General features: G+C 34.2%; 1 protein-coding gene across 1 annotated transcript; it reads left to right on the forward strand.

Annotated features, from left to right (window-relative positions):
- Positions 1–262: 262 nt before the first annotated feature.
- On the forward strand, positions 263–5125 carry LOC136812749 (uncharacterized). Its single transcript, XM_067069274.1, has 5 exons — positions 263–460; positions 3045–3244; positions 3776–3979; positions 4121–4209; positions 4479–5125. Exons 1-5 carry the CDS (start codon positions 357–359, stop codon positions 4650–4652), a joined length of 771 nt encoding a protein of 256 aa, XP_066925375.1. The 5' UTR covers positions 263–356; the 3' UTR covers positions 4653–5125.
- Positions 5126–14329: the final 9204 nt, after the last annotated feature.

The following is a 14329-nucleotide window of genomic DNA, read 5'->3' on the forward strand; positions in this document are numbered from 1 at the left end:
GCCAATCAAAATGTAGTATTTTAGCATGTGACATAAACAAAGTTCAAAGCAAAGAAGATTTTAGCCAAACCAAAATTTTAGATATTTTAACTTTTAAGAATATTTTAGGCAATTAAGGTCAATTAGTCACATAAACATAATAAACAACATCAAAACTCATTTCATTTTATGCATGGATTTAACTTTTTATACTGACTTTGAATGTTTTCAAGCAAGACTATCTACTTTGAAAATATTCCCGCAATAACAAACAGCAAAAACACACGTTTCATTTCGAATCATCAGCCTAGCACTACACCAAAATCTCCACCACTCTACTCCAGTCACCTCACTCGACTAGTAAATTGAATATCACAATGAAGTATTCACTTATTTTACTTGTAATCTCATGCATATCACTTTCCTTGTGTACTGATACTGTAAAGATTGATATCATTGATAGACCAAAGGACTGCAAGAGGTATCTATGCATGCAGCATGCTGCTGTTTTTTTTTTAACTTTTTAAGAATCATTTTAACATATAATAAACTTTTTGTATAATTTAAACTTTCCATCAAGCTTTTAATAAATACTGTAATTTGGTCTAATGTCGACATACCTCATGTAATTCTGACACCCTTTTAAGATGATTAAAAGGAAGGTCGGAATCACTGATTGAAAAAAAAATGCGTTCCTCTCTGACTGGCAGTTGGGTGTTTTTAAGATAAAACCAGACAATGTCAATCAAACGGAATCGAACGAAAATTCCAATCGAATCAATCAAGCGCAATCGAACGCAATTGCGATTCGATTGCCGAACGCAATCGAATATCAATCGAACGTAAAATTCTGGGTAAAATTCGATTGATTCGATTGATATTCGATTACGTTCGATTGATATTCGATTACCTTCGACTGCGTTCGACAGGTGGTCGATTAAATTAGATTTCAATTTACCTCAATTCCTTTCAATTTCGAGCGCCTCTTATTAAGTAGGTTATAAGTTATCAATACGATAGATAAATCAACGCAACGAGAACGGGCTTTGACACACAACCTGCAGTAAACATGTGGGCCTGCATGATCTGCATTTTCTAGAATCCAGGCTAAAATGATTCATATCATCTCGTTTAACTCGTCAAATGTTGAACGAGAATCAGCGTTAATCAACAGAATCAATTAGTCGAACCAGTCGAATGCATAAGCCAACCAAACGTAGTCGAATCAATCGAATCAATCGAACACAATCGAATCAATCGAGTCAATTGAATCCAGGCACTAATCGAACGCAATCAAATCAATCGAGAAAATTGCGGTAATATTCGATTGGCATTCGATTGCGTTGTGCAATCAAATTTCAATCATTCAATTGCGTTCAATTGATTCGGCGTTCGATTCGTTCGATTGACATCGTCTGGATAAAAGCAGCAATTATTGCCAAAAGCGGCAATTTTTTTGACGATGAAATGCTGAATCAGCAGAAAAATAAGAAAAGTAAATAAATAAAAATTGTTGTTTTTGGCGCAATACAACTTTCCCGTAATTCAAACTTCTCAGAAATGGCCCGGTAAAATGTGCGCTCCACCGTTGTGTATAAAATTGTTTGGGCAGTGTAGACCTAAAGCTCTAAACCAGCATCTAATAACATGAAAACCAGAATATGATTCTTCAATGGGAATCAAAACTATAAAGTGCACTTACAAACATCAATTTGTCAGATCTAACAAAATTAATAACCGCACTGTCATCATTGACAATAAAACAAACGATTTTCTGTCAAGAGCCTTGTAAACATTCCAACAACTTCCATCGAAATGATCTATCACAGCTCAGTCTACCATTTTTAGTGCGGTCCGAGGATTGAGCCGAGAACGCTCCGCAAACTTCTGCACGGATGAAAAACTTCAATCTTTCAATCATTTTCTCAAGCGAAGAGTATGCGAAGCGATTCTAGCTTTACGATAGTGCCGCGGGTCATCAATGGATAGTATTCAATTATCATTATCCCTTTATTTTCATTCCTAGAACTTTTGCAAAAAAAAGGAAAAATAGAAAAGTGTATTTTTTACTGCTCTATTCACATACTGAATTTGAAAGATCTTCTATGTGGAGTTTTTTTGCAAACTTCAAAAAACTGATTTTTGTCCCGCCTTTGCGGGACGTTGGCTTAAGTGCTTGAGTGCAGCATAGGGTACAAAGTCCAAACATGCATTTTCCGTAATTTTTGTGTGAAGAGTTAGGTCTACACTGTTGGGAGGTAAACGAACGCGTTTTTGCCAGCGAAAGGTTAGGGAAGGTGGGTTTTTAGCTTCTAACTTTTGATAACGATCTTCCTTTGGCAGAAGATTTTCAGGGTGGCATAATATCATGAATAGATTGAACATACTAAAATTTGAGGGGATATTGTTTGACAGAACTTAAGAAAAGCTAAAAAAAACAACTTTCCCTAAGGAAACGCAGGCAAAAACGGGTTTGTTTACTTCCAGAGACCAAACAGTGGAGAGCATCAAAATAATGCGCATTAGTTTTACGAATTATGGGAAAGGTGTATTAATGTCGTTTTTATGGAAAGAAAAGTTGATTTTATTATTGAACACATGGTATTTAACACCCTCACGATAAGTAGACCCACTGTGCCTCGTTTAGTTTTGTTTTCAACTGGTTTTTGTTGGAAATGCATACAAACTTACAGCGGGGGCTTTGTTATCTCTTTCTGGCTGTGTTTCAACATCAATGCAGGATCTTTTTACGTATTATTTTAGAACTTTTCATGTTATTGAGCAATGAAAAATTGAAAGAATCACTTTTGAAAATCCAAAAAACCTTTTTCTCAAATACAATTTTACAATTTTCAAACACCTCTGACATCTTTGCCCTTATAAGGACAACACATTTTGCTGATTCAGCATTTAATAGTTGAAAAAAATAGCATATAACTGCTATTCACCGGCTGCTATTTGCAGCACTGAAGATACTACATGTTATCTTACTATACTAAGATATATGGCAAGGTCTTAGTATGCTAAAGTTAAACACAACAACAATACTTTTCTTTGTTCTACAGAATTGCCAAAGCTGGAGACAAAGTTTCAATGCATTATGATGGAACCTTATTGAGTGGAAAGCCATTTGACAGCAGCAGAAGCAGAAACACACCTTTTGATTTTGTATTGGGAAAACAACAAGTAATCAAGTGTTGGGATGAGTCCATCCCACAGATGTGTGTTGGTGAAAAACGAAGATTGACTTGTCCACCTGAATATGGTAAAACCATTTTTTTTTCGAAACCAATTTTCTGACTTCACAGAAGACCAACATTTTACTAACCTGAGATTAGATTGTGATCATTTTCTGCCCACCACGCTGAGGCTCTTAAGGGATTTGTGAAAACATAACAATCTGACGATTATGCAATCTCCAAATTTTAGGGAAATTTTTAAGCTCTTCTAAAAGGACTGAGAATGAGAACAGAGTTGTGTGATTGTGTTTGAAAATAGGGCACCATATCGGGTAAATTTGGTCTTTGACTTTCCGGCGCACAACAAGATTCTTGTTGTAGAATTTTCACGGGAGGACTATTTTCCTCAGATGATGGTTAATTTTCAAGCGCCTTCAGAGATTTACTGTGTGCACATGAAAATTATGACCAACTGTTATCAGGTTTCTAACCTTCTAAGAAATATACAAGTTAATTGGAAAAAAAATCAAATTATAATAGCTGCATTCTTTTTCACCAGTTTTCACCAACATATAAATGTGAATGTAGAATCTTCATAACAATTGTTGTCGTTTCAGCCTATGGTGACCGTGGATTCGGAGATATCATTCCAGCCAAATCAACATTAGTTTTTGAGGTTGAACTTTTGGACATTCTTTCATCTGCATCTGGCTCTTCAACAAAAAAAGAAGAGACACCAAAGAAAGAAGAACCAAAAACAGAAACTGAACCAGCAGAAGAAGAAGCACACCCAGAACACGATCACCCAGACTCTTTTGAATGTAAGTTGCTTCATTACAGCTTTGAATGTGATTTTGTCGCTGAAATGACCAGAGTGCAATGTTTTAATCAGCTTGGCTCCACTAACTCTTCATTAAAATTTATCATTAAGTAAAAGAGATTTTCTCAATTTTCTATTTCAGCTGTTGACAAAGATGGTAATGGTGAAATCACACGTGAAGAGATGACTGCTTATATCAAGAGCTACTCTGAACAGGAAGATGGAGAAAATGTAAGACTTAAATTTTGATGTATAAATGGGAATAAACTAGAAACATTTTCAGTAATATGTTTCAGTTTTGGCTTAATTATAGCATGCTTTTGCTATTTTTAATGCGTTGGCCGTTGAAGATTGGGTAGGATGTTTTTAGAGGTACTGACACTTAGAGTCTTGGTCCTTTCCCACTAGAAAGTGGCATCCGGCTATTAGCATGGACAAACTCCATTCCATCATATCCCAGTCCTAACATACTCTCTATTTCTACATTTTCTCCTATTCAGATGCCAGAAGATGAAGAAATCAAAACATTGATCAGTGAAATTTTCCAATCTGACGACACAAACAAAGATGGTAGCCTAAGCAAGGAGGAATATTACCACGGACAAGAACAAGCTGCAAAAGATGCTGAGGGTATGGATCATGTCGATGATGCTGACTTGAGAGATGAACTTTAAATGTTTATTATGTAGAATTTTTTTGGAATTTGAAACATTTTTATTCTGTTTTCTGTATTTTTAACATCATTGACATTAATCTTGAACTTTAAAAACACGTTTATAGGTTTAGACAAGTCTTTAATTACACACTTTTAAGTGTATGATTGTTTCTCTATCATCTTCCTTTACTTCCAACCTAATTTATTCACCCTGTCCGATACTTCGCCTATCTTTAATGCTACTCTTAGCATCGTGCTCTCTCGTTATTTTTTTTTTAATTTAGTCTTATTTCAATTTGATTTTTTTTAATTATTTAGAACCGTATTATTTAAATTTTTTGTTCCATGCATTTTTAATTAAATGTTGTTGTTAATTTTTTTATCTGGGATTTGTTGTGAACAGTTTTTAGTCACATGACCATGCATTTAACATAATTACCATTTATGTATTTTGAAAAATTTGTTTACAAAAAAAAATGAAAATAAGAGAGACATGAAATAATGCGTAGTAATTATTCTGAAATTTTTGGGGCTATTTTGTAATGTGGTACCTAAGGCCACTCCCACCACCTTTTGAATTTACTGGGTGATGTGTTACAATCGTGATAATTTCGTGAAGCACTATCAAAATCATCAAAACGCGATTATATCATGTAGAGAATTTAATTGCAAAAATGACGTCATGAACTTTAAAAAGACGTTAATAATATGTTGCATCACCTTCTTTTATAAAAAGTGCTAAGTTTTATTGGGTAATTAACCTTTTTGTTTCAAAGTTTTTTCAAACTGTCCGCAAAGAATTGAACTGTAAAATTGGTCAAAAAGCACTATTTTCAAGATTTTGAAGCAAATAAGCTTAAAATTTTCAGAAAAAATAATCTTAGTTCGATAAAAGATACACCATCTACCGCAAAAAAATTTTCAAAATGTTTTTTCTTCGCCGAAACTAAGCTCTTCAAAGTTGAAATACTCTTCTTCGCAAAAGTCTTCAATTTCTTCTTCATCAAATTTTTTCATTGCGATTCTTAAATTTTCAGACTCATGTATAATTGACCTAACAGAAAATGTATAACATGCCACAGTTTTGTGGGCTATATCAAGTAGAACTTTATATTTTATATGTGGCAAATATGAAAAATTCACTATGGTCAAAGCCCTTAAGACAATTTTGACCAAATTTCGATCTTTCCGAGGTAAAAAGTTGAAATTTTACTAGAGAGTTTAGAGTTTAATGAAAAATGTAGGAGCACTTTGATTTTTTACCTGAAGAACTTTGATCTGTATATTTGTTGACTCTGCCCTGTGCACACCAAGCTCTTGCGAGTACCTCTCCATGGGTGTGACGTCAATAAACAATATAAATCACGGAAGCTTGTGTGACTAAAGCACACTATCCGCCTAGAAATCTAAGCTAGTTTGATTCAGTCACTAGGATAAATCTGATGGTAAGTTGTGACTGAATAACTAACCAAGGTAAACTTAAAATCCGTAAATATAAAAAATCTTTAAAGCGCCGAAAATGATATATTGCCATAAGCCGTGTAGTACGAACTAATCTGTATTATAATCCGAGAATCGAAATGGGCAAAGGAAATATATTTTTTTCGACATTTTTAAAATTAAGGTTAGTTAGTACTTTAATGTGATAAATTTTCGAGGGGATTAAATTTCGCGGTTAGGCTCATTCGCAAAATTTTAAAATTAAAAATTAATTTCACGGACGGCATTATCATTATAAATTTTCATGACTTGTGTCTTTTCATTGCTAAATTATACACACTGGTTGTCGAAATATGTATTATTAGTACTTCTTTGAAGTCAGTTAACATTTTAAAAGAGTTATTTGGCATTTTTTAGTATTGCTCAAAAACATTTCGCGGATAAGACCTTTCTAAATTTCCATCGGGACTTCAATCCCGCGAATATTTCTTCTAATAAAGTATGAGGGTAATTTGACCAATAAGATGTCTTGATACTAAAATGTTAAGAAGGTTTCGAATCACGTTTAACATTCAGTCTCAAGAGTCCGCCCTAAAGAGGAGTGCTCGATAACGCTCGTCGCTTTATAAGCCAAGCCTGGAAAAACGAGTCTTCTTTTTATTCACTATATGTGTGACGACATTCAATCAGGTGAAAAGTAGTGGTGAAAAATTTCATATCAAAAATATTAACCATATGTTTCGAAATATATTCATTTCTTTTGTCGCTCATGAACTTATGTCAGTACTTTTGATAAAATTCAAAAAGTTTTTTATTTTTCTTCATTTTTGTGAAAGAAATTCTAATGAAAAAATGTGGGAAAAAAAATATGGTCATTTTTTATATAGATTTCTGAATAAAACTTCACGAATCTTTTTAGTCGTGAAAATTTGACAGATGGCGTGAATATACAAAGAAGTACTTTTTCAGTTTTCTTCCATGCGTAAGCAGTCTGATATATGCTACTATCCTTAATTTAATTATTTTTGTTATTGTTTTTAATAGTAATAGAAGGAACACACTTCATTGAATCCTTTGGAATACTGTCAACTGCAGTAACTCTCGCCAATTCGAAATCGATTGGGAAGTCGAATCTGTTCGAATTATTGGCTTACTTTGGACTTTTCTCTTGCGTGATGGCAAGATTTGATTTTTTGGCGTGATGCGTGATACATTTGACTCTCGTTAACCTCGAACTCGAACGGGAAATCTTATTTGTTCGAACAACAGAGACAATTTGAGAAAATTTCGAATAATAGAGAGTATTTTAACAGGGTTTCTCCCTAACTGGAACTGAGGATAAGTTTGAATTAATGAAAGATTCGAATAATAGGAGTTCGATTGAGCGAGAGCCATCTGTAGTGCAAGAGTTAAAGCGACATGATGCATAATTTTTACTATTTTTTGCGTCATGAAAAAATTTTCAGTGATTATCATGATATGAATAATGGAAAAAATATTTGCGTAATGGCGTGATAAGGGGAATGTCGCTGGGTGCCTCATTTACAGTACGGAATACAAGCGGTGAAGACAAACTGAAATTTTCATAGCTGACTGATGTTTTCACTTAGATTAAATTCGTTGGTGATGATTACAAATCCTGTTTAATTAATTCATCAGGGACAAACACGGACAACTATCAAATAAAATCATTTTTCGGTAATGTTGCCTGACGAGCCAGCGTGACCCGGAAGGGGGGTGGTACTAGGTTTGCGCATGGTTTGCGAGATTTACCGTCAAAAATGTCATACAAGTGTTTTCTAAATACCTTACTACAGACGCACTAGAAATTTGTAGTTTAAAGTTTTATAAAGCAGGTCAGAGGATGATGATGATGTCATGGAAAATGAAATTGAGAAAAGTACCCGTGCGAGAAGCAGAAAAAAAAATATTTAAAAAAGTCTATTAAAAAAGAATGAATATTTTCCATTTTTTCAAAAAGTCTCAAATTGATAAATAATTTATAAATAATTTTCAAAGCATTCCTTTAGTCAAGCGACTATTTTCCATGACATGGAGGGAAAAATAGAACTTTAAAAAAAAAATGAAAATGAAAAGAAATACAACAATCTGCCGCACTGTTGAAAAATATATTTTCACTTTCTTCCTCCTCTTTATTGTTATTTTTCTCCTTCTTCATATTTTATTGACTTCATCATACAACAAAAATAAACCCTCAAAATATAAAGAAAAGTTCATCAAAACACGAGAAAAAAAACTTTTTTTAAAAAGCTTCTTCTTGCACAGTGTTTGATCATTTTTTTTCTTACATCGTCACTACTATAAGTAATGACTAGAACCGTATAACCCAGCTGGCACAAAACGTTGTTTCAACGTTTATCTAATATTCACAACGTCTATATAACGTTAGATGAACGTTGAAACAACGTTGTGTGTCAGCTGGGAAAGTTCAGTAACGTAGCCAAGAGGGGTCTAAAATTTGTGTAGGAGAGCATATTTTTATGACACTGTAATTATCTATTCATGGTATAGTACGGTCTAGTTGTGCAAATATTGTGCACAAAGGCGTAAAAGCATGAAACTTTGCACAATGGTAGTTTAGGGGTCAAAAATGGATTTAAATCTCAGACCCAAAAAATTGACACCTCTTTGTGTATTTTACAGACCAGAATAGGTTCCAGACTAAAATGAAAATTCTTTTCTCCAAAGTATGTCATGTTACATACCGTTGGAAAGCATTTTTCATACCCGTTCAGAAAAACATTACAACCCATATCTGAAAATGAAGCCAATAAAAGTTATCGGGGAAGGTTGTTTGAAAAATGGCCGAAAATGACATAATTGCTGACGTCAGCAAAAATTCCAGGACCACACATACACGTTTATTTTTGTGAAATTCAATAGAGGATCTTTCAATGACCAAATGGATAGCTTTGCTTGAGAGTAAACCTCACTTGACATAGAATATGGCGTTTTCATGACCGGTCGAAAGTCTTAGGCTAAAGGGTTTGCACCGGGCATGCCCATGGTAGAGCATTACTAAGGCAAAATTTGTCAACCTAACGATACTAAAAAAAACTATTGTAAAATAAGCTTGCAGCTGATCTAACCAATAGTATTTAGTACCTGAGAGGTACTCTATTGAATTTCACAAAAATAAACACGTTTGGGTGGTCCTGGAATTTTTGCTGACATCAGCAATTACGTCATTGTCGGTCATTTTTTAAACAACTTTCCCCAATAATTTTTATTGGCTTCATTTTCAGATATGGGTTGTAATGTTTTTCTGAACGGGCATGAAACATGCTTTCCAATGGTATGTAACATGACATACTTTGGAGAAAAAGATTTTCATTTTAGCCTGAAACCTATTCTGGTCTGTAAAATACACAAACAGGTGCCAATTTTTTGGGTCTGAGATTTAAATCTATTTTTGACCCCTAAACTACCATTGTGCAAAGTTTCATGCTTTTACGCCCTTGTGCACAATGTTTATGACTTTTGGCACATTTAGACTGCACTAGTATTAAAATATGATTATAATGGCATAAAAATCTGCTCTCCTACACAAATTTGCACCCCTCTTGGCTACGCTACTGAAAGAGCTTGATGTATGGGTTTGTTTTTGGAATTCTAACAAGATTTTTTAAAGTTTAGATGCCAGTAGCGATTCTAGATTCACGTCCATACCCAAATCTTTGTGTAAAATTACTGCTGCATACTTTGTAGATTCAATTTATTATGACCTTTTGGGTGTGGCCCTATATTGAATTTCAAACCTCTACATAAAGCTGCAGATGCGGGGGGTCGGTAGTAAAATCTCAGACATATATGAGTAGTAAAAGGATTTTTATGAATTTTTACATACCACCACCCAGACTCTTGGAAGAGGTATTTTACTACCCTGGTAGTAAAAGTTTTTGGGACAATTTGTCATAGAGACCACCTATTTTTTGGTTGCTTTTCGGACTGATTTTACAAAAAAAGCTAAAAAATAATTATTTCTGTGACACATTTTTCACTTAGTACAAAATTTAATGTTTTGCCCTTAGAATTAAAGTCTTTTTTATACTGGCAAAAAATTTTGAGAATTTTTTGTTTGCAGCAAACAACTTTCCAACAGAAATTTTTTTTTAAATTATAAAAATTTTCAGATTTTTTCAGAAAAGTCATCCAAAAAATTAAAAGAATTACAAAAATAGCCAAAATTTGCTAATTTTACCCGTTTTAACTACCCAGGTAGTAAAATTTTTTCAACATTTAACACATAGATACCACCCATTTTAGTATTTAACTACCCTGGGTAGTAAAATTTTTTTTCGATTTTTCGTCACACCACCACCGTAGTAAACGTCATTATGTCTGAGATTTTACTACCGACCCCCCCCTGAGATGCTAGCAGTTCTGATGCCGTTTTCTATTGATCTTCTGAGGAATTTCTTAAGCTATAAACATTTAGAAAAATCGAAACTCTTGTTCCATTGGCGGTTTAAGACCACGTCGAACTTAACAGGAGAAGGGATTTGTAATTGTAATTTCATTGTCTTTTAACGAACGTTGCACTTCTTCGCATGTTTCCGGACGTACTTGCTCTTTTGTCTTAAATTCACGCCAGTGTATTCATACTTTTTCGACGAAGCTTCTTCGCATCTTATCCACAATAGCTCAAAATTCAAGCAGCGACACTAATACGGGACAAGCTGGAGTTTTTACAAGCCCTTATTTGATTTGGTTGGTCGTTAAGATGTAATAAAAGAATCTCGTTACTTTTTCTAAAGAACGCGTCATCTCTTATCACTTTAAATGACCAATTAGTGAAGTATCTTGTAAAAACTCCAGCTCATCCCACTAATGGCTGCGTTTAGACCAACTGGCATTTGTAATTTGGCATTTGCTCATGAGGGATTCGATTTTAATAGCTTTTCCGTTGTATTTTCTGTCATGGCATTTAAGGAATCGTCTTTTTAGAGTCATTACTGAAAAGGTGATTCCCTCAAGTTCAACTTTGACAGATCAAACGATGAAAAGCATGGAATTTCTCAAAAACTGCAGTCATTAAGACTGAAACTTTTTGCCGTAGGGCTAGGCTATGGCAAATCTTGCAAATTTTACAATCTATAGAAAGAACTGAATAAAAAACGTTTTTTCTTTTTGTTTTGGCTCCTTTGTTTGATTTGAAATGCCAGAAAAGGGGATTCCTTTGCTCAAAATGGCATTTCAAATGCCAACGAAATGCCAACACGCTGGCATCATTAGGCATTTGACAAACCGAACAATTGCGCGGAACAATAGAATTCAAAAGAATACTGCAAGCAATTACAAATGCCAGGCTGGTCTAAACGCAGCCAATACAGGGATGTTTGAATGCAGATGTTTGAAAAGAATACCAAGGTATTCATGTCAGTTGTAAAGTGGACTCTTGCTGACTGCAATATTATTGGTCAAAATATATTGAGAATTTTGGTTAATTCCTTGTTTTTATAGCATTTTTAAGTTCGGGCGAGAAAGTAGCTTTTTGGCTATTTGTTAGATTTAATGGAATATTTCAATTTGGGTGGGGTTTATAGACTTCGAGGCCATATTCTGAGCCTTATTGGACCATTCTTGAACTTTTGGATCCTCAGATCCTAAGGTATACTATTTACTCAGAGTTAAAACTCTACCCCTCCAACCTAAGTTAGAGCGCTTCCAAATCGATTGTGGCTATAAGATTTCATGGGAATTTCCCTTTTCTTTCAAATATTATGGTATTGTAGCCATTAAAGAGGGATCCCAGTGGTTTGCGTGATGATATTTGTTGGTGTTAAAATATTTTGGTGTGATGCGTTATAGGGCAAAAATTTGAGGAGTGACGTGCAATTTTGGCTATTTTCTGCGTGAAAAGGGACGAGATGGAGTTTTCACAAGCTCTTATTTGATTTGGTTGGTCGTTAACCAGTAATAAAACAATTTTGTTACTTTTTCTAAAGAACGCGCTATTTTTATTACTTCAAATGACCAATTATTAAAGTATCTTATAAAAACTCCATCTCATCTGTGTCAAATAGAAATTTGCCATTGTGTGATTGGAGAAAACAATTGGGCGTTATGGCGTGATGAAGGGTGCTGATTTGGGGAAGGGGGCGCTGTTATTAAAATTTCGAGGAAAAACTTACTTATGTTTATGGAAAGTTGACTCATTTTGAGGCTGTAAACCGTCTTCACAGTGATCTTTCCAACGGCCAAATTATACATGCTTTACATTATCTCTTTACATTACGCTTCACATTATTAGGACTTTCTCGTTTTTGTGAATACAGTCGAGTCTCCAACAAGAACGGGGAACACCAATTCGATAAGAAAATCTCGAATTACGACGTAAGGTTTATAAGGCATTGATTGTTTACTGAAGGGACGAGAACATTTATTCAAGTTAAAAGGAGATATACGAGTTATAGAGGTTAGATTTTTAAAAACTCTATTGTTGTATATCTTTCTTGATTATCACGTTTAAAAAATTTTATCATGACTTTTCCATCCATTTAGAATGTTATTTAGAGAAAAAACTTAATATAATCATCTTCGAATCAAACACTTTTTTATAACCACAAGTTTCACTTTCACCTTCTCTATTTTTTTCATTTTGAAATTTTTCTTCGAATAAAATTATATGATCTTCTTAAAGCTCCTTATTTTAAGCAGATTTATACAAAGTTTAAGTTTGTGTGAACTTTAAAAATCCTTAGGACTATTGGGTGATACAAGTTTTTTATAAGAACATCCCATTTTATTTTTAGAGCTGAAGCCTTTGAATGTTTTTAATTTTTTGAGTTTTAAAACTGAACATGATTTTAATTTCATTATTTTTGTGTGATTTTCAAAGTCTTCAGGTGTTCTAGAGTCCACGATTCCTTAAAATGTTCTTAACTTATTCTTAATATTTTCACTATTGCAAGCCTAGTTGCTAAAGATAGTGTGTTCTTATAAAAAACGTGTATTTGAATGATATGAGCTTAAAGGGACATAAAGGGGGGTTGTAGGGGTAAATACCGTTTTCCCGTCGCTTTTTTCGTCAAATCCCGTGATACCGTACTAAAATAAGGCCAATCCCGTCCCCGGGGGGGGGGGGCAGTCAGGCAAATTGACCGACGGGTATGTGCGGCGGTTAAGGGTATGTTTTTCAAAATATCAGAAATGCACTGTAAGGGTGGACTTTTGATAAATGCACTGTAGAAATCTCAGCAAATCTGGAAAAATTGCTAATTTTTGCTCGAAAATGCTGAATTTTTTTGCTCTAAAAGAGTTTAAAATTTGAAAAAATGCACTGTAAGGGTATGAATTTCACCGATTTTTTTCTGCACTGTAAGGGTGCGATTCTAAAAGCCAATTTTTTCGCCGCACATACCGTCAGTTGGTAAACCCACTGCCCCCCCCGTCACACCGCAAAAGTACAAATCCCCCATAAAAGTAGTGGCGAAATTTGTAAACGAACTGTATGTATGCATCGGGATACAAAATCAGACAAATGTCACATGTCAAAATAAAACATCAAAACAAATATGGCTGATTTTGATTGTTTCAATTATTTTACAAGTTTGTTTTGGACAAGTGATTTTAATTGTTCTCTTTAATGACACGTTGTTCGCGCAATGTTTACATTTTACTACTTTTATGTCCCTTTAAAGTTCACTCACTTATCAAGGGGGGGGTTTCAGGGGTCTTAAATACCGTCATACCGACAAAATTTTGGGTCAAATACCGTAATACCGTCGGTTAAGGAAGCCTAATACCGATACCGATATTATATTTATGTTTTTTTTTCGAAAATAATGAATTTTCAGTTATCAAATCTATTGTGTAGTAACAAATTAGAAACTGTACAAACAAGTCTTGTACTTTATGAGCACCCCCCCCCAGTCAACCGTCAATTCAGGTATTCACGCACAAATTTTTGCCAATTCACGTATTCACGCGCGAAAAAAACCATTTTCACGTTCACACACAAATTTTGCTTTTACATCTTTGGTTAAACGATTGTGACCTTATTGGGCTAAATTTAACCTTTTTATGGTATCTTTTAAACAGATTGACCTATTCTTATACCAAACATTTTCGCCAATATATAAAGTTTTTTGCTAGTTTTGTGACCTTATTCTCAATATCGTCGACTTTTTAAGGCCTCTTTTACAGCTATTTGAGCTTTCATAAAGCAATATTTTAGGTCTGCCGCGCCAAAATTACTTTACTTACGAAGCAAATGCAAAATTAAGCCTTTCC

The sequence above is a fragment of the Clytia hemisphaerica genome, unplaced genomic scaffold (genome assembly GCF_902728285.1).
Source record: "Clytia hemisphaerica strain Z4C2 unplaced genomic scaffold, Clytia hemisphaerica genome assembly, whole genome shotgun sequence".
Lineage (NCBI taxonomy): Eukaryota > Metazoa > Cnidaria > Hydrozoa > Leptothecata > Clytiidae > Clytia > Clytia hemisphaerica.

Excerpts from the sequence above, each read along its gene's own strand:
- LOC136812749 (XM_067069274.1), top strand. The coding sequence starts at position 357 with ATGAAGTATTCACTTATTTTACTTGTAATCTCATGCATATCACTTTCC. Across the intron at positions 3,245-3,775 it reads GACTTGTCCACCTGAATATG|CCTATGGTGACCGTGGATTC; the intron begins GTAAAACCATTT and ends TTGTCGTTTCAG. Across the intron at positions 4,210-4,478 it reads AACAGGAAGATGGAGAAAAT|ATGCCAGAAGATGAAGAAAT; the intron begins GTAAGACTTAAA and ends TCTCCTATTCAG.